The 13,169-nt window shown below is 34.5% G+C and overlaps 2 protein-coding genes across 2 annotated transcripts; both read left to right on the top strand.

Moving 5' to 3' along the window:
* The first annotated feature begins 546 nt into the window (after nt 1–546).
* On the top strand, nt 547–8,069 carry LOC145639753 (O-fucosyltransferase 9-like). The gene is made up of 10 exons (XM_081691077.1): nt 547–1,300; nt 3,022–3,094; nt 3,508–3,575; nt 5,082–5,170; nt 5,827–6,024; nt 6,142–6,346; nt 6,472–6,639; nt 6,816–6,983; nt 7,061–7,251; nt 7,612–8,069. The coding sequence occupies exons 1-10, from the start codon at nt 830–832 to the stop codon at nt 7,781–7,783; spliced, it is 1,803 nt and encodes a 600-aa protein (XP_081547203.1). The 5' UTR covers nt 547–829; the 3' UTR covers nt 7,784–8,069.
* Nucleotides 8,070–11,374: 3,305 nt separating this feature from the next.
* On the top strand, nt 11,375–12,940 carry LOC145639754 (uncharacterized). Its single transcript, XM_081691078.1, has 3 exons — nt 11,375–11,636; nt 11,794–11,923; nt 12,058–12,940. Exons 1-3 carry the CDS (start codon nt 11,504–11,506, stop codon nt 12,761–12,763), a joined length of 969 nt encoding a protein of 322 aa, XP_081547204.1. The 5' UTR covers nt 11,375–11,503; the 3' UTR covers nt 12,764–12,940.
* Nucleotides 12,941–13,169: the final 229 nt, after the last annotated feature.

Raw genomic sequence — 13,169 nt, 5'->3', positions numbered from 1 at the left:
AGTTGGTCCAACTACTAAAAGCTACTTAAATATTACGAGTACTATAGATCATGTCAATAATTTTCAATTTTCAAGTTTTCTACTTTTGCTAGCACAACATTGTAAACAACTAATTCTAAACTCCATCAATTTTCGTGTAATAACCCATATCCAGCGATTTCAAACTTAGTTAACCATAATTTTACCCATTATACTCCATTTAATATAGTGTGATTAGAATCAAACCGATCAAACTAAATTAAACCATTACATACTTTATTATATCACATAAAAACAACACACATGCATATTACATGAAATCTTACCTCCAAATACAAGAAACAAATTTTACCAACATCCAAACACTAAAGTTGAATGAGTAACTTTGACCCAAAAAAACTAACAAATAAACCAATCAATCATGATAATCATAACAATGGTAAGATTCACATTAAATAATCAATTATCCTTCTCTAAAACCCAAATTAGGGATCTTAATCTACAAAATCTAAGATGGTTTGTTTTTATGTTTTTGTCAAAATCAATCTTTTTAATCATTTTTAGCTTTCAATTCCACTTTGCTTCGTCGGTGGCTGTCCCCACACGCTGTATCTCCCTTTCTTCTTCCTTTTTTCACTCTCTCACTTCCACTCTCTCTCCTGTTTAACGCCATAGTTACTCACCTTCACTTTCTCTCTCCTCAATCACCAAAAAAACCCATCATATTTCACACCATTAAAGGTAATTATGCTAACCAATTTAATTTCATCATTAATACCCTGTTAATCTTTCTGGGTATTTCATCATTCACCCCAAAAAGATTAAAAGTTCCAATCTTTCCCCTGATTTGATGCACGGTTACAGTCGACTTGGGCCGAATTTCAACCCATCATCGCCGTCGTCTTCTCCGCCGTCGTCCCCCCGATTCCGGCCGTCCCGAATGAAGCCCAATGGGCTGATCTCCGGCCCAGGAATCGGAAGGGGAGGAGTTGGTGGGTCGATGAAGCTTGGGAATTTCGTCGAACGGTTGGTGTGCATTGTGATTGCATCAGTTTTTAGGAGAAAAGGGGTGTTGTTGTTTGCTCCTGTATTGTATATTACTGGGATGTTGCTGTATATGGGTTCTTTGAGTTTGGAGAATAAAGTTGGGGGAGGAGAGAGAATTGGGGGTTTGAAGATTAAAAAGGGAAATTCTGATTATAGTGGTGGGTTTGTTCTTGATGAGCCGAGGTTGCCGGGTTCTTTGTATAGAAGTCCTGAGGTTTTTGAGCGACTTTGGCCTTTTCTGGAATCTGATCAAGGCAATCACTCCTCTAATGCTGTATGTTCTTCATACTCTACCTTTAATTTTGCATTTACAATTATTGTTTTTTTATGAATATTTGGGTTTTAAATGTGCATTTAATTGTTTGGTTTGTTTATGTAATGAGTAGTTAGCTTTTAGTTTGGTTGGTAGAAATTATTATGCAAAGATATGTGTAGTGTTTGGTGTAGCTTGAAACTGAAAAGGTGACAATTACTGACTAGTGACTAGTGTAGTTTGTTGATAGTATATTAGCTAGAGCAATGTTTAGGTGAGAGTGGATCATACTGATTTAATTACACCCATGAAAGTTATGAAGTTATACTATTATCTCACATTATCTCACATTCAAAAAATGTGAGGCGGTCTCGTATTAGTCATGGAGGTGGGTTATGTTACTTGGACCTAGCTTCATCAGCAAAGTATTTGTGGGATGTGGACATCAGTTAAGTTTGTTGGTATCTCAGTGTCTGTTGGGCTCCATATCTGCATTTCTTGTGAACCCGAGAAAGATTTAAGGGGCAAGGATGAGAGGTTAGTTGTAACACTTGGGTAATATATTGGATTTTTAGTTAGCTTATAGTACTCTATTAGAGTATTACTGCAAAGTACTTAGTAAAGTATTTTCTCTAAGTAGATGATGAAGAGGTAGAAATTGGGTAAATGGAAGTATAGCTTTTTGGTTCGGTGTAATGGTCTAAATTCCAGTAGACCAATAGTTGAACTCTTTGATTTGTACCTTAAACTCATGAGATTACTATATGGCATCACGCATGGGATTAAATGAGTGTCGTGGGAGCAAGGGGAGGTTTGGATAAACAAAATCTTTATGCTAGGGATTTCCTCTTCTTTGATACTATTAGGATGAAGAAAGAATCTTTGTCAAGCCTCGAGGGATGGAATGCACTATATACATGCTGCTAGCCTCTGTACTATGAGAAACATCTATACTAGCTCAAACATATTATGAAGAGCTAAACTAGTATACAAGTGTCTAGTCCTGTTGCTCATATGATTTACCTATTAAGTAGGGGAGCAAAGCTTCAATTCACCAAGCAAATACTGCTTTCTAAAGTAGGATAATGATTAAAGTTTTCATTTTCTCGCCCAGCATTAGTTTAGGTTAGGAAGCTTATCTAGAGAATATTTTTCATCGAGTATTAATGGTAAATTGAACAACCAAATTTTGAGAACAATAACTATCCAAGTTGATGGATTTTTTTTTTATTTTTTTTTATTTTTTTTTTAAAAAAAAGACTCTTAAAAAACCAAAACAATAATGCTCTGACAACGCTTTAAGTTGCTGACAAAATCAGTATCATAAGGGGCATGTATTGACTGCTGACTTCCTTCTTTAACATGTTAATCTGGGAGGCTCGTGTAGGAAATGCAGTGGATTGCATGCCAGATTGTCTCCTCACAGACTGGAGAGAGCGATGATATTTGATTCATGAGATTGTTTTGAAGGCTGACCTTTAGTTTTAGCATATGTAAGTTTTAACTAATACGGAATATAATTTATGGCTATAGAAGTCTCAGTTGTTCATAAAAACTCTGCTATAATCAATGCATGTACTTAATGTTTATGTTCTATTTACCTGGTTTCAATTTTGATCTATCGAATTAGAATTCTAGGTACATTTTTTGTTTCACCATTCAGCATATTCAAATATTTCAGGCCCTTGATTCTTTCTCTGTTGCGTGTGTTATATTTGAGCTTCTTTGTCAAAATAATGCAGTTGACAACAGTGTGGCCTTCAAGATATCAGCGAGGCTGGAAACCCTGCACAAATAACAGTGCTGTTGAAACAGGTTTGACTTTCACTGCCCTTATGAAGCCTAAATTAATGATTTTCCTCATTATTTCTACGTACACAGTAGTATGTACCTCCAACTTAAACCAAATAATACGTGTATGATGCAGCATTCTCTAATTCCATTGCCTAATTTTATGGCTAATGAGTTGAGGCGACATCAAATATCCCAATTTTTATTTAGGCTTTGTTCTCCTTAGCTTATTTTTTCTGAACTTAACTTTTCGCTTTGATTTGCCTTCCCCCCCTCTAAAAGCCGACTTATTTTTGTTGAACTAGCTCATTTTTGCTGAAACTTATATTAATAAGTTGTGGAGAACAGAACCTAAGTATTCTCCCCTTTATCTTTTGCTTTTGAGTCCCTGAACTTTTGCCTCACCCTTGCCACCTCATCTACTCCTTTTGTTTCAGAATTGCCAAAATCTAATGGATACTTTATAATTGAAGCAAATGGTGGGCTTAATCAGCAACGTCTTTCGGTATGTTTGCTTCTCACTTTGTAATTTATTTTAATTATTATGTATGGCTTCTTTACATAGAATATAATACGTTTGATAGGCTAATACAACTGTACAATGTTAAAACACTAACAACCTTAAAACAGAATGTTTTCAGATGACATGGTGTTTTAGCTGGAAAACAATTGTCCATGGTCCAGTTTTACTTGAAAATTATCTCACTTGCTAGCAAAGTTTCTCTAATTACACTATTACAAACTGTTTGTTTTCAAATAGAAAATGGGGACAAATTATTAGGTAAGCTTGCTTTGGTGAAGAGAATTTCAGAATGCCAAATATGTATGACTATATGAGAAGTCTAGTAGTAACAAAACAGGTAAGAAACGCAAAAAAGTGCACATAGGTAGATAGAGAGCAAGGAAATATAAGGGTAGCTTAAGCAAAAAGATGAAGGGAAACATAGACAAAGGCTGACATGTGGAGCACCAAACTCTGAACCGACTAGAATGTGAAAATGCTATGAGAAGGAATCCTTTATCTCACTTATGACATAATCGTGTCAAGAGTCATATACTGATTCAAAATCAGCTGTGTTCCTGCATGTAGAGTGAAAACTATTGAGAGCTTAACACGATACTAAGACAAAATGGAAAGGTCAAAGTAAAATAGCCCTTGGCAAAAGCCAAGAATTTATTCTTGTGAGACTTCTTCCGGTGGCAAAGCTCTTTAGCATTGTGTTTTGATTTTTAAGTGACTTCCTAAGGTTACCAAGGTCACCCTAAGAATTGCAGCTATAGCTCATGTGCATGAGTCCTTCAGTTGATGGAAGACTTTCCTAAACAAATAGTACCTCAAATCATCTAACATATCCCCATGAATTGCTCCCAAGAAAGCTATGCCGAGGATTATGTGTAGGAGACCTTTTTAGACACCTGTGAAAAATCTATAGGAATATGAGGAAAACCTGTGGTTCTTGAGCAACCTCCAAGAGTTATTTAATCAGCCCCTTTGAAGTAGATGATGTTAGGAGATAAAAAGATAATAGACCCTTGTGCAGTTTATGGAATTGACGGAAATATTTCCAAAGGGGGATAAAAAGCGACATTGACTCCATAGGCAATGCCTATTGGTTAACCTTGTTTTCAATGTTTTAAAGCCCATGAATGTGCTGTGAAGGAGAGAAAGAAGTACCTCTTAGCTCTTCATAGAACCTCCTCCTTTGTGAAGTATACCCAATAAAGTAACTCATGGAAGTGGGCCATGGAGCCGTGGAAGGAGTACCCAAAGGCCTATGCCATTTGATAATGTTCCACATAAGTTATGTTCGTCACGGTATTGGTTTAACTCATATCTAATTCATGCATGTTATTGATTCGGTTGCATATGTGATATATGATTAAACAAATGTATGATTCCTAGATGTTTCGGTTTAATGCTTCTTGGTAGATAATATTTGTAATATGTTTTCTGTAATTTCATAAAGTTTTAGTTGCTATTTCTTATATTCTCTGTAATTTCAAATTTCAGATTTGTGATGCAGTAGCAGTGGCAGGGCTGTTGAATGCAACTCTTGTTATTCCAATATTTCATTTAAATAGTGTTTGGCGAGATTCCAGGTACCATCTCTAAGTGCTTTACGATTAAGTTATGGATAAATGGAAAATGCACTGCCATTTGGAGGTGCATGCCTTTTTCAATCTGATAGTTTGTTATCTGGGAATTTATTTATGATGCATTAATTATTAGTGCTGAAGCCCTAGGATAGCTTTTGGAGTATAAAAGTGCAACCAGCTCATACAAGAATTTTGTGGAATTTAAGGATGACTGTAGTTGTATCGATGGCAGTATGGACAGATTGAGCACCCATTTATCCTGTATTGAGATGCTGATCATATTTGTTTCTTAACGATAATTAAGCTGAAGTAGTAAACCAATAATGTTTTTCTCCCTCCTTCCCAGATAATACTCACAAAAACTTTTTCTTGTGTTCTAGTTATACCTATGAAAGTTCACATTGAGATGAATCTAACAAGATTCCATTTAATTCCATTTAACTATAATTTTTTTTCCTTATAAATTGATGAGTCTTGAGCATTTATTAAAGATACAGGTTGTGTTTTTTGATGTTAGTGATCCCATCAAGGCTATGGGTTAGCATCAAAACTTTGATCATTAGCTGTTTTATTTATACTTTATGTGGTCACCATTTAACTTGGAATGATTTAAGGCTTTCATCATCTTTGTTGTTCATGTATTTGTTCCCTCATCTCAGCAAATTTGGTGAAATATTCGATGAAGATTTCTTCATATATGCTCTTAGAAATAAGGTGAATGTAGTAAGGCAGCTCCCAGAAGATATTCTCCAGCGGTATAACCATAATATTAGCAGCATTGTGAACCTGAGGTTAAAGGCTTGGTCAAGTCCTACATATTACCTGCAAAAGGTGCTACCAAAACTATTATCATTGGGGTATGAATTTACTCTAGTGCACTGTTCTCTTCTGCTGTCCTCTGAACATTCTACTACAAAATTACAGAATATATAACTTTATCCTACATAAGCCTTAATTTGTGTTCTTCTCTGCAGGGCTGTACGTGTAGCACCATTTTCAAATAGATTGGCTAACACAGTACCTCCAGAGGTTCAAGGGCTACGATGCTTGGCAAATTTTGAAGCCCTGCGGTTTTCTCAGCCTATACGATCACTGGCAGAGGTCATGGTTCAAAGAATGATTCAGCGAAGCTCAAGGAGTGGGGGGAAGTATGTTTCAGTGCATCTGCGCTTTGAAAAGGTAGGCAAGAAGATCAGACATTAAAAATGTCTCTGATACTTGAAGTCAGGAAAAGTAGATGCCTTGTGAATTTATGATATATCAAGCTCCTTCCATATTTGTATCTAAAAGTTATCTTCTTCCAGGATATGGTTGCATTTTCCTGCTGTATATATGATGGAGGAAAAGAAGAAAAGCAGGAAATGGATATTGCTAGAGAAAAAGGCTGGAGAGGAAAATTTCGTAGAAGGGGTCGAGTCATAAGGCCTGGTGCAATAAGAAGGGATGGAAAATGCCCACTAACTCCAATAGAGGTATGGCACAGTTTGATGACAAACACCTGTCTGTTGATTCCACACATTTCCCCTTTCTTCCTTAACTATAAACCAACAATGTGAAAAAGATATATTTCTTTCTTTCTTTTTCTTGCTAGGTTCTCTCCCTACTTTTTGAAATATCATTTGTAATATAGTACTCTCTTCTTGCTCAGGTAGGAATGATGCTTAGAGGTATGGGTTTTGACAATACCACTGTAGTGTATGTTGCTGCTGGGATGATTTATAAAGCGGATAAGTTCATGGCACCTCTTAGAAAGCTTTTCCCACTTTTGGAGACAAAAGATACGTTAGCAACCCCTGAAGAACTTGCCCCATTTCAGGTACTAATATGGTACTACTGTATGAAATCTGTCTGGTAGAATAGCCATGTTGAAAGCATGAGAACTTTTTATTGCAGGGTCACTTGTCCAGGTTGGCCGCCCTTGATTATACGGTTTGCCTTCACAGCGAGGTGTTCATCACTACCCAGGGAGGAAATTTTCCCCACTTTTTGATGGGTCATCGGCGTTATATCTATGGAGGGCATTCGAAGACAATCATACCTGACAAAAGGAAACTAGTTCTATTGTTTGACAACCCTGATGTTAGGTAATCGCAAAATCATTGTTATTGTTTATAATCCTATACAGTTTGTGACAGACCGACAATCGGATAATAGGTGGAGTTTCTATATCAGTAAAAAGATTTTACTGTTATTAAGAAGCTAAAAAGGCAAATATTTTTAAATCTAAAGTTTAGGACATTGACTTTGGAACTGAGTTAATGGACTCTGGATCAGAATACCCTCTTCTTGGCATTTAAACTAATTCGTAATGTTCTTCTTGGGATTATAAAGTAATCCACAATGTTCAAAAAACAGGATTGATGAACTGAATTTTCTTGCAGTAATCACATGATGTATCATTTTTTAATCGGCTTGCTTACATGCTACTTAATATGTTAATGCAGATGGGAAACTTTTCAGTACCAGATGCAAGATATGCTGAACCGTAGTGATTCAAAGGGACGTGAGATGAAAAAACCTACGGCATCACTATACACATTCCCCATGCCAGATTGTATGTGTCAGGAGGCTGATGCAAATGCAATGCACGGAAATGGTACGCTTAGTTTATCTTGAAATTTTTTTGACCCACACCAATTCTTACAACTCTACCAAGAATTCAAAATGATCGCCATACATTTTTGTATATGGTTCGATAATATATAGTTAATTTTTTTAGCCGAGTAATTTCATTCAATTTACTAAACTAAGTTACCTAATTGCTTTAGTTGAGATGAGAAATTAGCTACTAATTCTTTGATATATAGGTGCTAGAATTCGAATTATTCCTTGTAAAATTCGAGCTGCTACAATGTAAATTAATTAATTTATTAATTAATTCAAATTTATGTTTGTTTAAAAAGTTATCTACTTTTAATCTACCATGATTCTCCATTGTAATTATAAGTCAAATGTTCGTGGAAGATTGTCTCCTTTCCATAAACCTTTTTGGATTTTGGTGAGATGGAATCTCAGAAAAAGCCATGACTCTGACATTATTCGGTGCTAAACAGAATTATATCATTATAGCCCAACAACTGTCATTGAAAATATACTTCTGCTAATAATACACCTAATCACCCCATTTTTATTTATTTGTTATTATTATTAAGTATTTAAGTGGGGTTAACAATACAGTACTATTTGTTTTTACCCCTTCATTATTCCTTGGCTTTACTATGCTTCAAAATTGTGGGTTATCAACTTATTACAAGGGATAACAAGGTAGGTCCAAGAATAAAAAAATACTATACATACAAAATAAGTATTCTTTTCATTTCAAAATTATTGATACAATTTGAACGGAAACTTTGTAGTATACTGTATACAAGTTAGTCATTTTTATTTCTAATTAAGTATTTAATTAATTAATTATAAAAAGTTGATCTTATGAAAATATGGATCGATTAAAGAAATCTATCTAGCCAATTGAGTGTTTATTTGAAGTACTTGCATTATATCTCTTGTTTTGATATATATATATATATATATATATATATATATATATATATATATATATATATATATATATATATATATATATATATATATATATATATATAGAAATCTATCTAGCCACATTTAGTACTCCGTATGTAAATAATGCAAATAAGTTCAAATACGAAGTGTGTCAGTTTCATAAAACAGATGAAATGTCATAATTTTAAAATTGTTATACAGTTGAAATTATTGATTAGAATATAATCCAAAGTAGTTCAATGTTCTACCAATAAATAAAAAAAAAATTATCCCTTTACTCGAAGAATCTGTTATTCAAAATTTAAATTAGTTCACTGTTATAAACTAGGCAGCTATCACGTATTAAATAAATAAAGTTGATTGATAATAGAGATGATCTAGCTATTTGGACTTCCATAAAAAGAGGATGACTATCACTTAGCTAAGAGGTGGGTTACCAACCCAGTGTATTTTTGTAAACCTTGTTCAATCTCCCTGTTTTTGGGTTGTTTTTTTGACTTTTTACAAATAACATTGATTAAATAACTACTAATATTTGGGTTGTTTTTTTGACTTTAATAATGTTGATTAACTTGCTAATATTTATGTCTGTTATCCTATGTCTTAATTATAATCTCTATTTGACTAAACTTTTTAGTGAGTGACCATTTTCCAGAATTATTATTAATTGTTTAATCAATTTTTATTTTATTTTTTTTAAAAGAAGTGGAAAATAGACTCTTGAATCTTGATCTAACCAATTTTTTGGCCTTTATTGTATTGTTAAAGAATATGTTGGTACTTTTCCATTTTATATCGGCACTGTTTAAGGTTGGTAAAATTTGGTGTAAGATTGCCTTTAATACTTCCCTTCATTTAGGTATAGTTGTGTTTATTGTTAAAGTTGCTTCTTTCTATTTTAGGGACATCTTGATTACTTTTTACTGACATAAAAAACTTATAGGAATTTCTTTTTTGCAACCAATGTATATTTTTTATACGTAGTAGTTATTTTTATAAGTATGACTTTATATAATCATATGCATAGACAATGTATAATGCGGAGTTTGTATGAACTTCAGTTTCTTAGTATTCATAAAACGATTAGTTATACACTTATACTTGTTTGATGAGTTTTGTTATGTGAGAAGTAATGAAGTTCAAAAGATACAATGTTTTAACAAATTGAGAATTTTAAGAAAGAAAAGTTGATGTTAAACTTTGACTTCGTATGCATTGGTGTAATGGTGTTATATTTGTTACAGAGTATGAACAAAGTTATCTACGTTAGGATTTATAAACGGCGGGTGTATTTATATGCATGGTTTGGTTTAAGGCAAGAATAGTGTATTGTCTGTATACCACTTGATGGGAGAGAGAGTTCTTCGTTTCTTGTGCAATTACGCTAATATTTGTTGATCGTCATCAATTAGCAATCGGTTACTTTGTGGAATTTTTGCATTGTCTTTTTGACTTTGGAAGCATCTCCAAGCATCATTGATCCTTACATGCATGAATACCGGTCGAACTGACGAAACGGTTAAGTTTCGCCACTATTTTACTAGAGGCCCTGGCGATTCCACAGCCTAGCCTGTCCTCCACCAACCCGAGGAACCGCCTTTTGGGCGGGTTACATGTCTCCTGCCACTAAAACTTCCGTTTAGAATTGATGATATTACTGTATTTCATTCAAATTGAGAAGTTGTGTTGGTACTTGGTTGGTAGTCTTGCTTTTAGTTTAATTTGAAATTAGGAAAATTCAAAGAGCATGCAATTTAATTTGTATTGAGAAGTTGCTCGATATATTTTTACAAGGTCATGAATTCAAATATTACAATAAGTCCATATCAATTCTTAGCCTCTTAGAGGCATTGCGAACATATTGGTAGCTAGAAGGAAGATTAGTTTTGCAATCTTAGCTGACATAATAAGCTAATTTATTCATCATTAAAGTTTCTCTTATGGTCTGTTCATTTCAGCTTAATTTCAGTTCAGTTCACTTCAACTCAGTTCAGTTCGTAATTTCCTTTTCTCATAAAATATTCATTTCAATTCAGTTAATGTGAATAGACCCTTAGATCAATTGAATCATTCAATTCACCAACTAATTAAATAAATTATGCAAGTATTTATCTATATGAAAAGTAAAATATAATTTCCATAAGAGGATTATATTATACTTCCTATTTAACCAATATGATAATGTTATGATTAGAGTAATAGAGATGATGGAAGGAAGAAGCAAAAGAAGATAGGATGACCAAAAACATAATACCACGTGCCCCTTAACTTGTGGGACAACCTTCATGCCACATGCACTTACTGCATCTTTATATCTTACATGTGACTCTCTCTCCTTTTCTCTCTCTTATCTTACCTTAACATACATTATTCTCTATTTAATTAACCAACTAACTACAATTAACAACAATTATTTAACTACAACAATAGTACTTCATTAAAATGGTGCCCCACTTGTCCATATCCAACGTAAAACTAGACCTACCTACCAAATCCCTCCTTTTTTACTTTCCTTATTTATACTCCTATTTTTTTTACTGTTTTACTTTTACCTCTTGTTGTTTTATTAACCATTAAATATATTTTATTTTTTTAAATAATAATTTATATTTAATAATATTATTACCAAAAAGTGGTCAAATACCTAAAAATCGAGTGTATTGGGTTACCCTCCAATCATCTTCCATTTCTTACTCCTCTCTTTCCTCCCTCTCTCTTTCCTCACTATATAAGTCCCTCTCTTTTTCTTTCCCTTTCTTCTCCCCACCAATTTATATACAAACAAACACCGTACAAAACCTATAACAAACTTAAAATATGGGACGCTCCCCTTGTTGTGAGAAAGCTCACACTAACAAAGGTGCTTGGACCAAAGAAGAAGATCAACGTCTCATCGATTATATCCGTCTCCACGGCGAAGGCTGTTGGCGCTCCCTCCCCAAAGCTGCCGGTACGTCTACGTCCCTTTCTATCTATCTATCTATCTATCACTTTAATACCGCTTAATGACAAATTGACAACAGAAAATTAAAAACTACTTTTTTCTACGATTTTTTTAAAAAAATGATAACGAACAAGCCCTTAATGAATTACCTTTTTATTTTCAGGTTTGCTTAGATGCGGTAAAAGTTGCAGATTACGGTGGATAAATTACCTTCGACCCGACCTAAAACGTGGCAATTTTACTGAAGAAGAAGATGAACTCATCATTAAACTTCATAGTTTGCTTGGCAACAAGTAATAATTCAACTTCTCATTTTATTTCTTTTTCTCCATATTTTAATTAAATTTAACCCCAAAATTAAAATTATCATTATATTTTTGTTTGGATAAATTTAATAACAATATTTAGTTTAATTCTTTTGTGACAGGTGGTCCCTAATTGCTGGCAGATTACCAGGAAGAACAGATAACGAGATTAAAAATTACTGGAATACCCATATTAAGCGTAAACTTATTAGCCGGGGCCTTGACCCGACTACCCACCGCCCGTTGAACTCAACCGCCGCCGTTGACGGTGGCTCTGCCGCCGCAACAACCACCGTGCCTGTGAAAAACTCGCCGGTAATTCGGGGTTTTAATGTGGCTAAAATCCCGCCAATAATCACGCAATTCGGACCGATTTCTAACACGATTGACTTCAAGAAAGGTTACCCTTGCCCAGATTTTGCCGTGATTGATAACAATTTGGTGAAGAAGAGTGATTCGTGCAACAGTGGCACCACCACGGACGACGGGCCAACGGGTCGGGTTTCGGGTTCGGGTCAGGCCCGATTGGGTCAGGATGGAATTGATCTGGAGCTGACCATCGGGCTTACACAGTTTCAGGGCGAGGCCCGTAATTCTACCGCGAGTAGCGCGGAGTCGAATGCGGCGGGTCAAAGCCCGAGATCAGGCCCGGTCTCGGGCCCGTTTGAGTTCTTTTATAAAGGGCAAAATGGGGAAACAAAATGTTCGTGTTGTGAATTAGGGTTTCAAATAAATGGTGTAGTTAAAAATAATGGAAGAGGTTGTAGTAATTGTGAGACAAAAAATGGGTATTTTTATTCTAGGTACATTGGGCCGTTGGGTTCATAGAAATTGAATTGAATTAATAGGGGTACCCCTTTTTTCTTTTTAATTTTTAGGTTTTGGTATAAATGCTTTCACTAACTCCCCCTACCAAATTGTATTAAATTGGGGGGTCCCAAATCTTTTGATTTTTATCTTTTGTCTTATCACAATGGGAATTCAAGAAAATCTTTTATTCACTCACATCTTTGTGTTTTTCTTAAAATTTGTTTTTATCTTATCCATATATATATTGTTGTTGATGTAGACGCTGCGGCGTTAGAACGTCGAATCGAGTTTTGTTGTAGTTTGATTATAAGAAAATTCTCGATCTGGTGTGTACTCACACACATTACGATTAAACTATTGTTCTTAATGTTTAATCGAGTTTATGTCACTATTTTGACATTAAACAATGCTCTTATGTTGAGAT

Source organism: Chenopodium album, chromosome 7 (assembly GCF_948465745.1).
Source record: "Chenopodium album chromosome 7, dcCheAlbu1.1, whole genome shotgun sequence".
NCBI classification, from domain to species: Eukaryota; Viridiplantae; Streptophyta; class Magnoliopsida; order Caryophyllales; family Amaranthaceae; genus Chenopodium; species Chenopodium album.
This window is presented reverse-complemented; position numbering and strand designations above follow the sequence as displayed.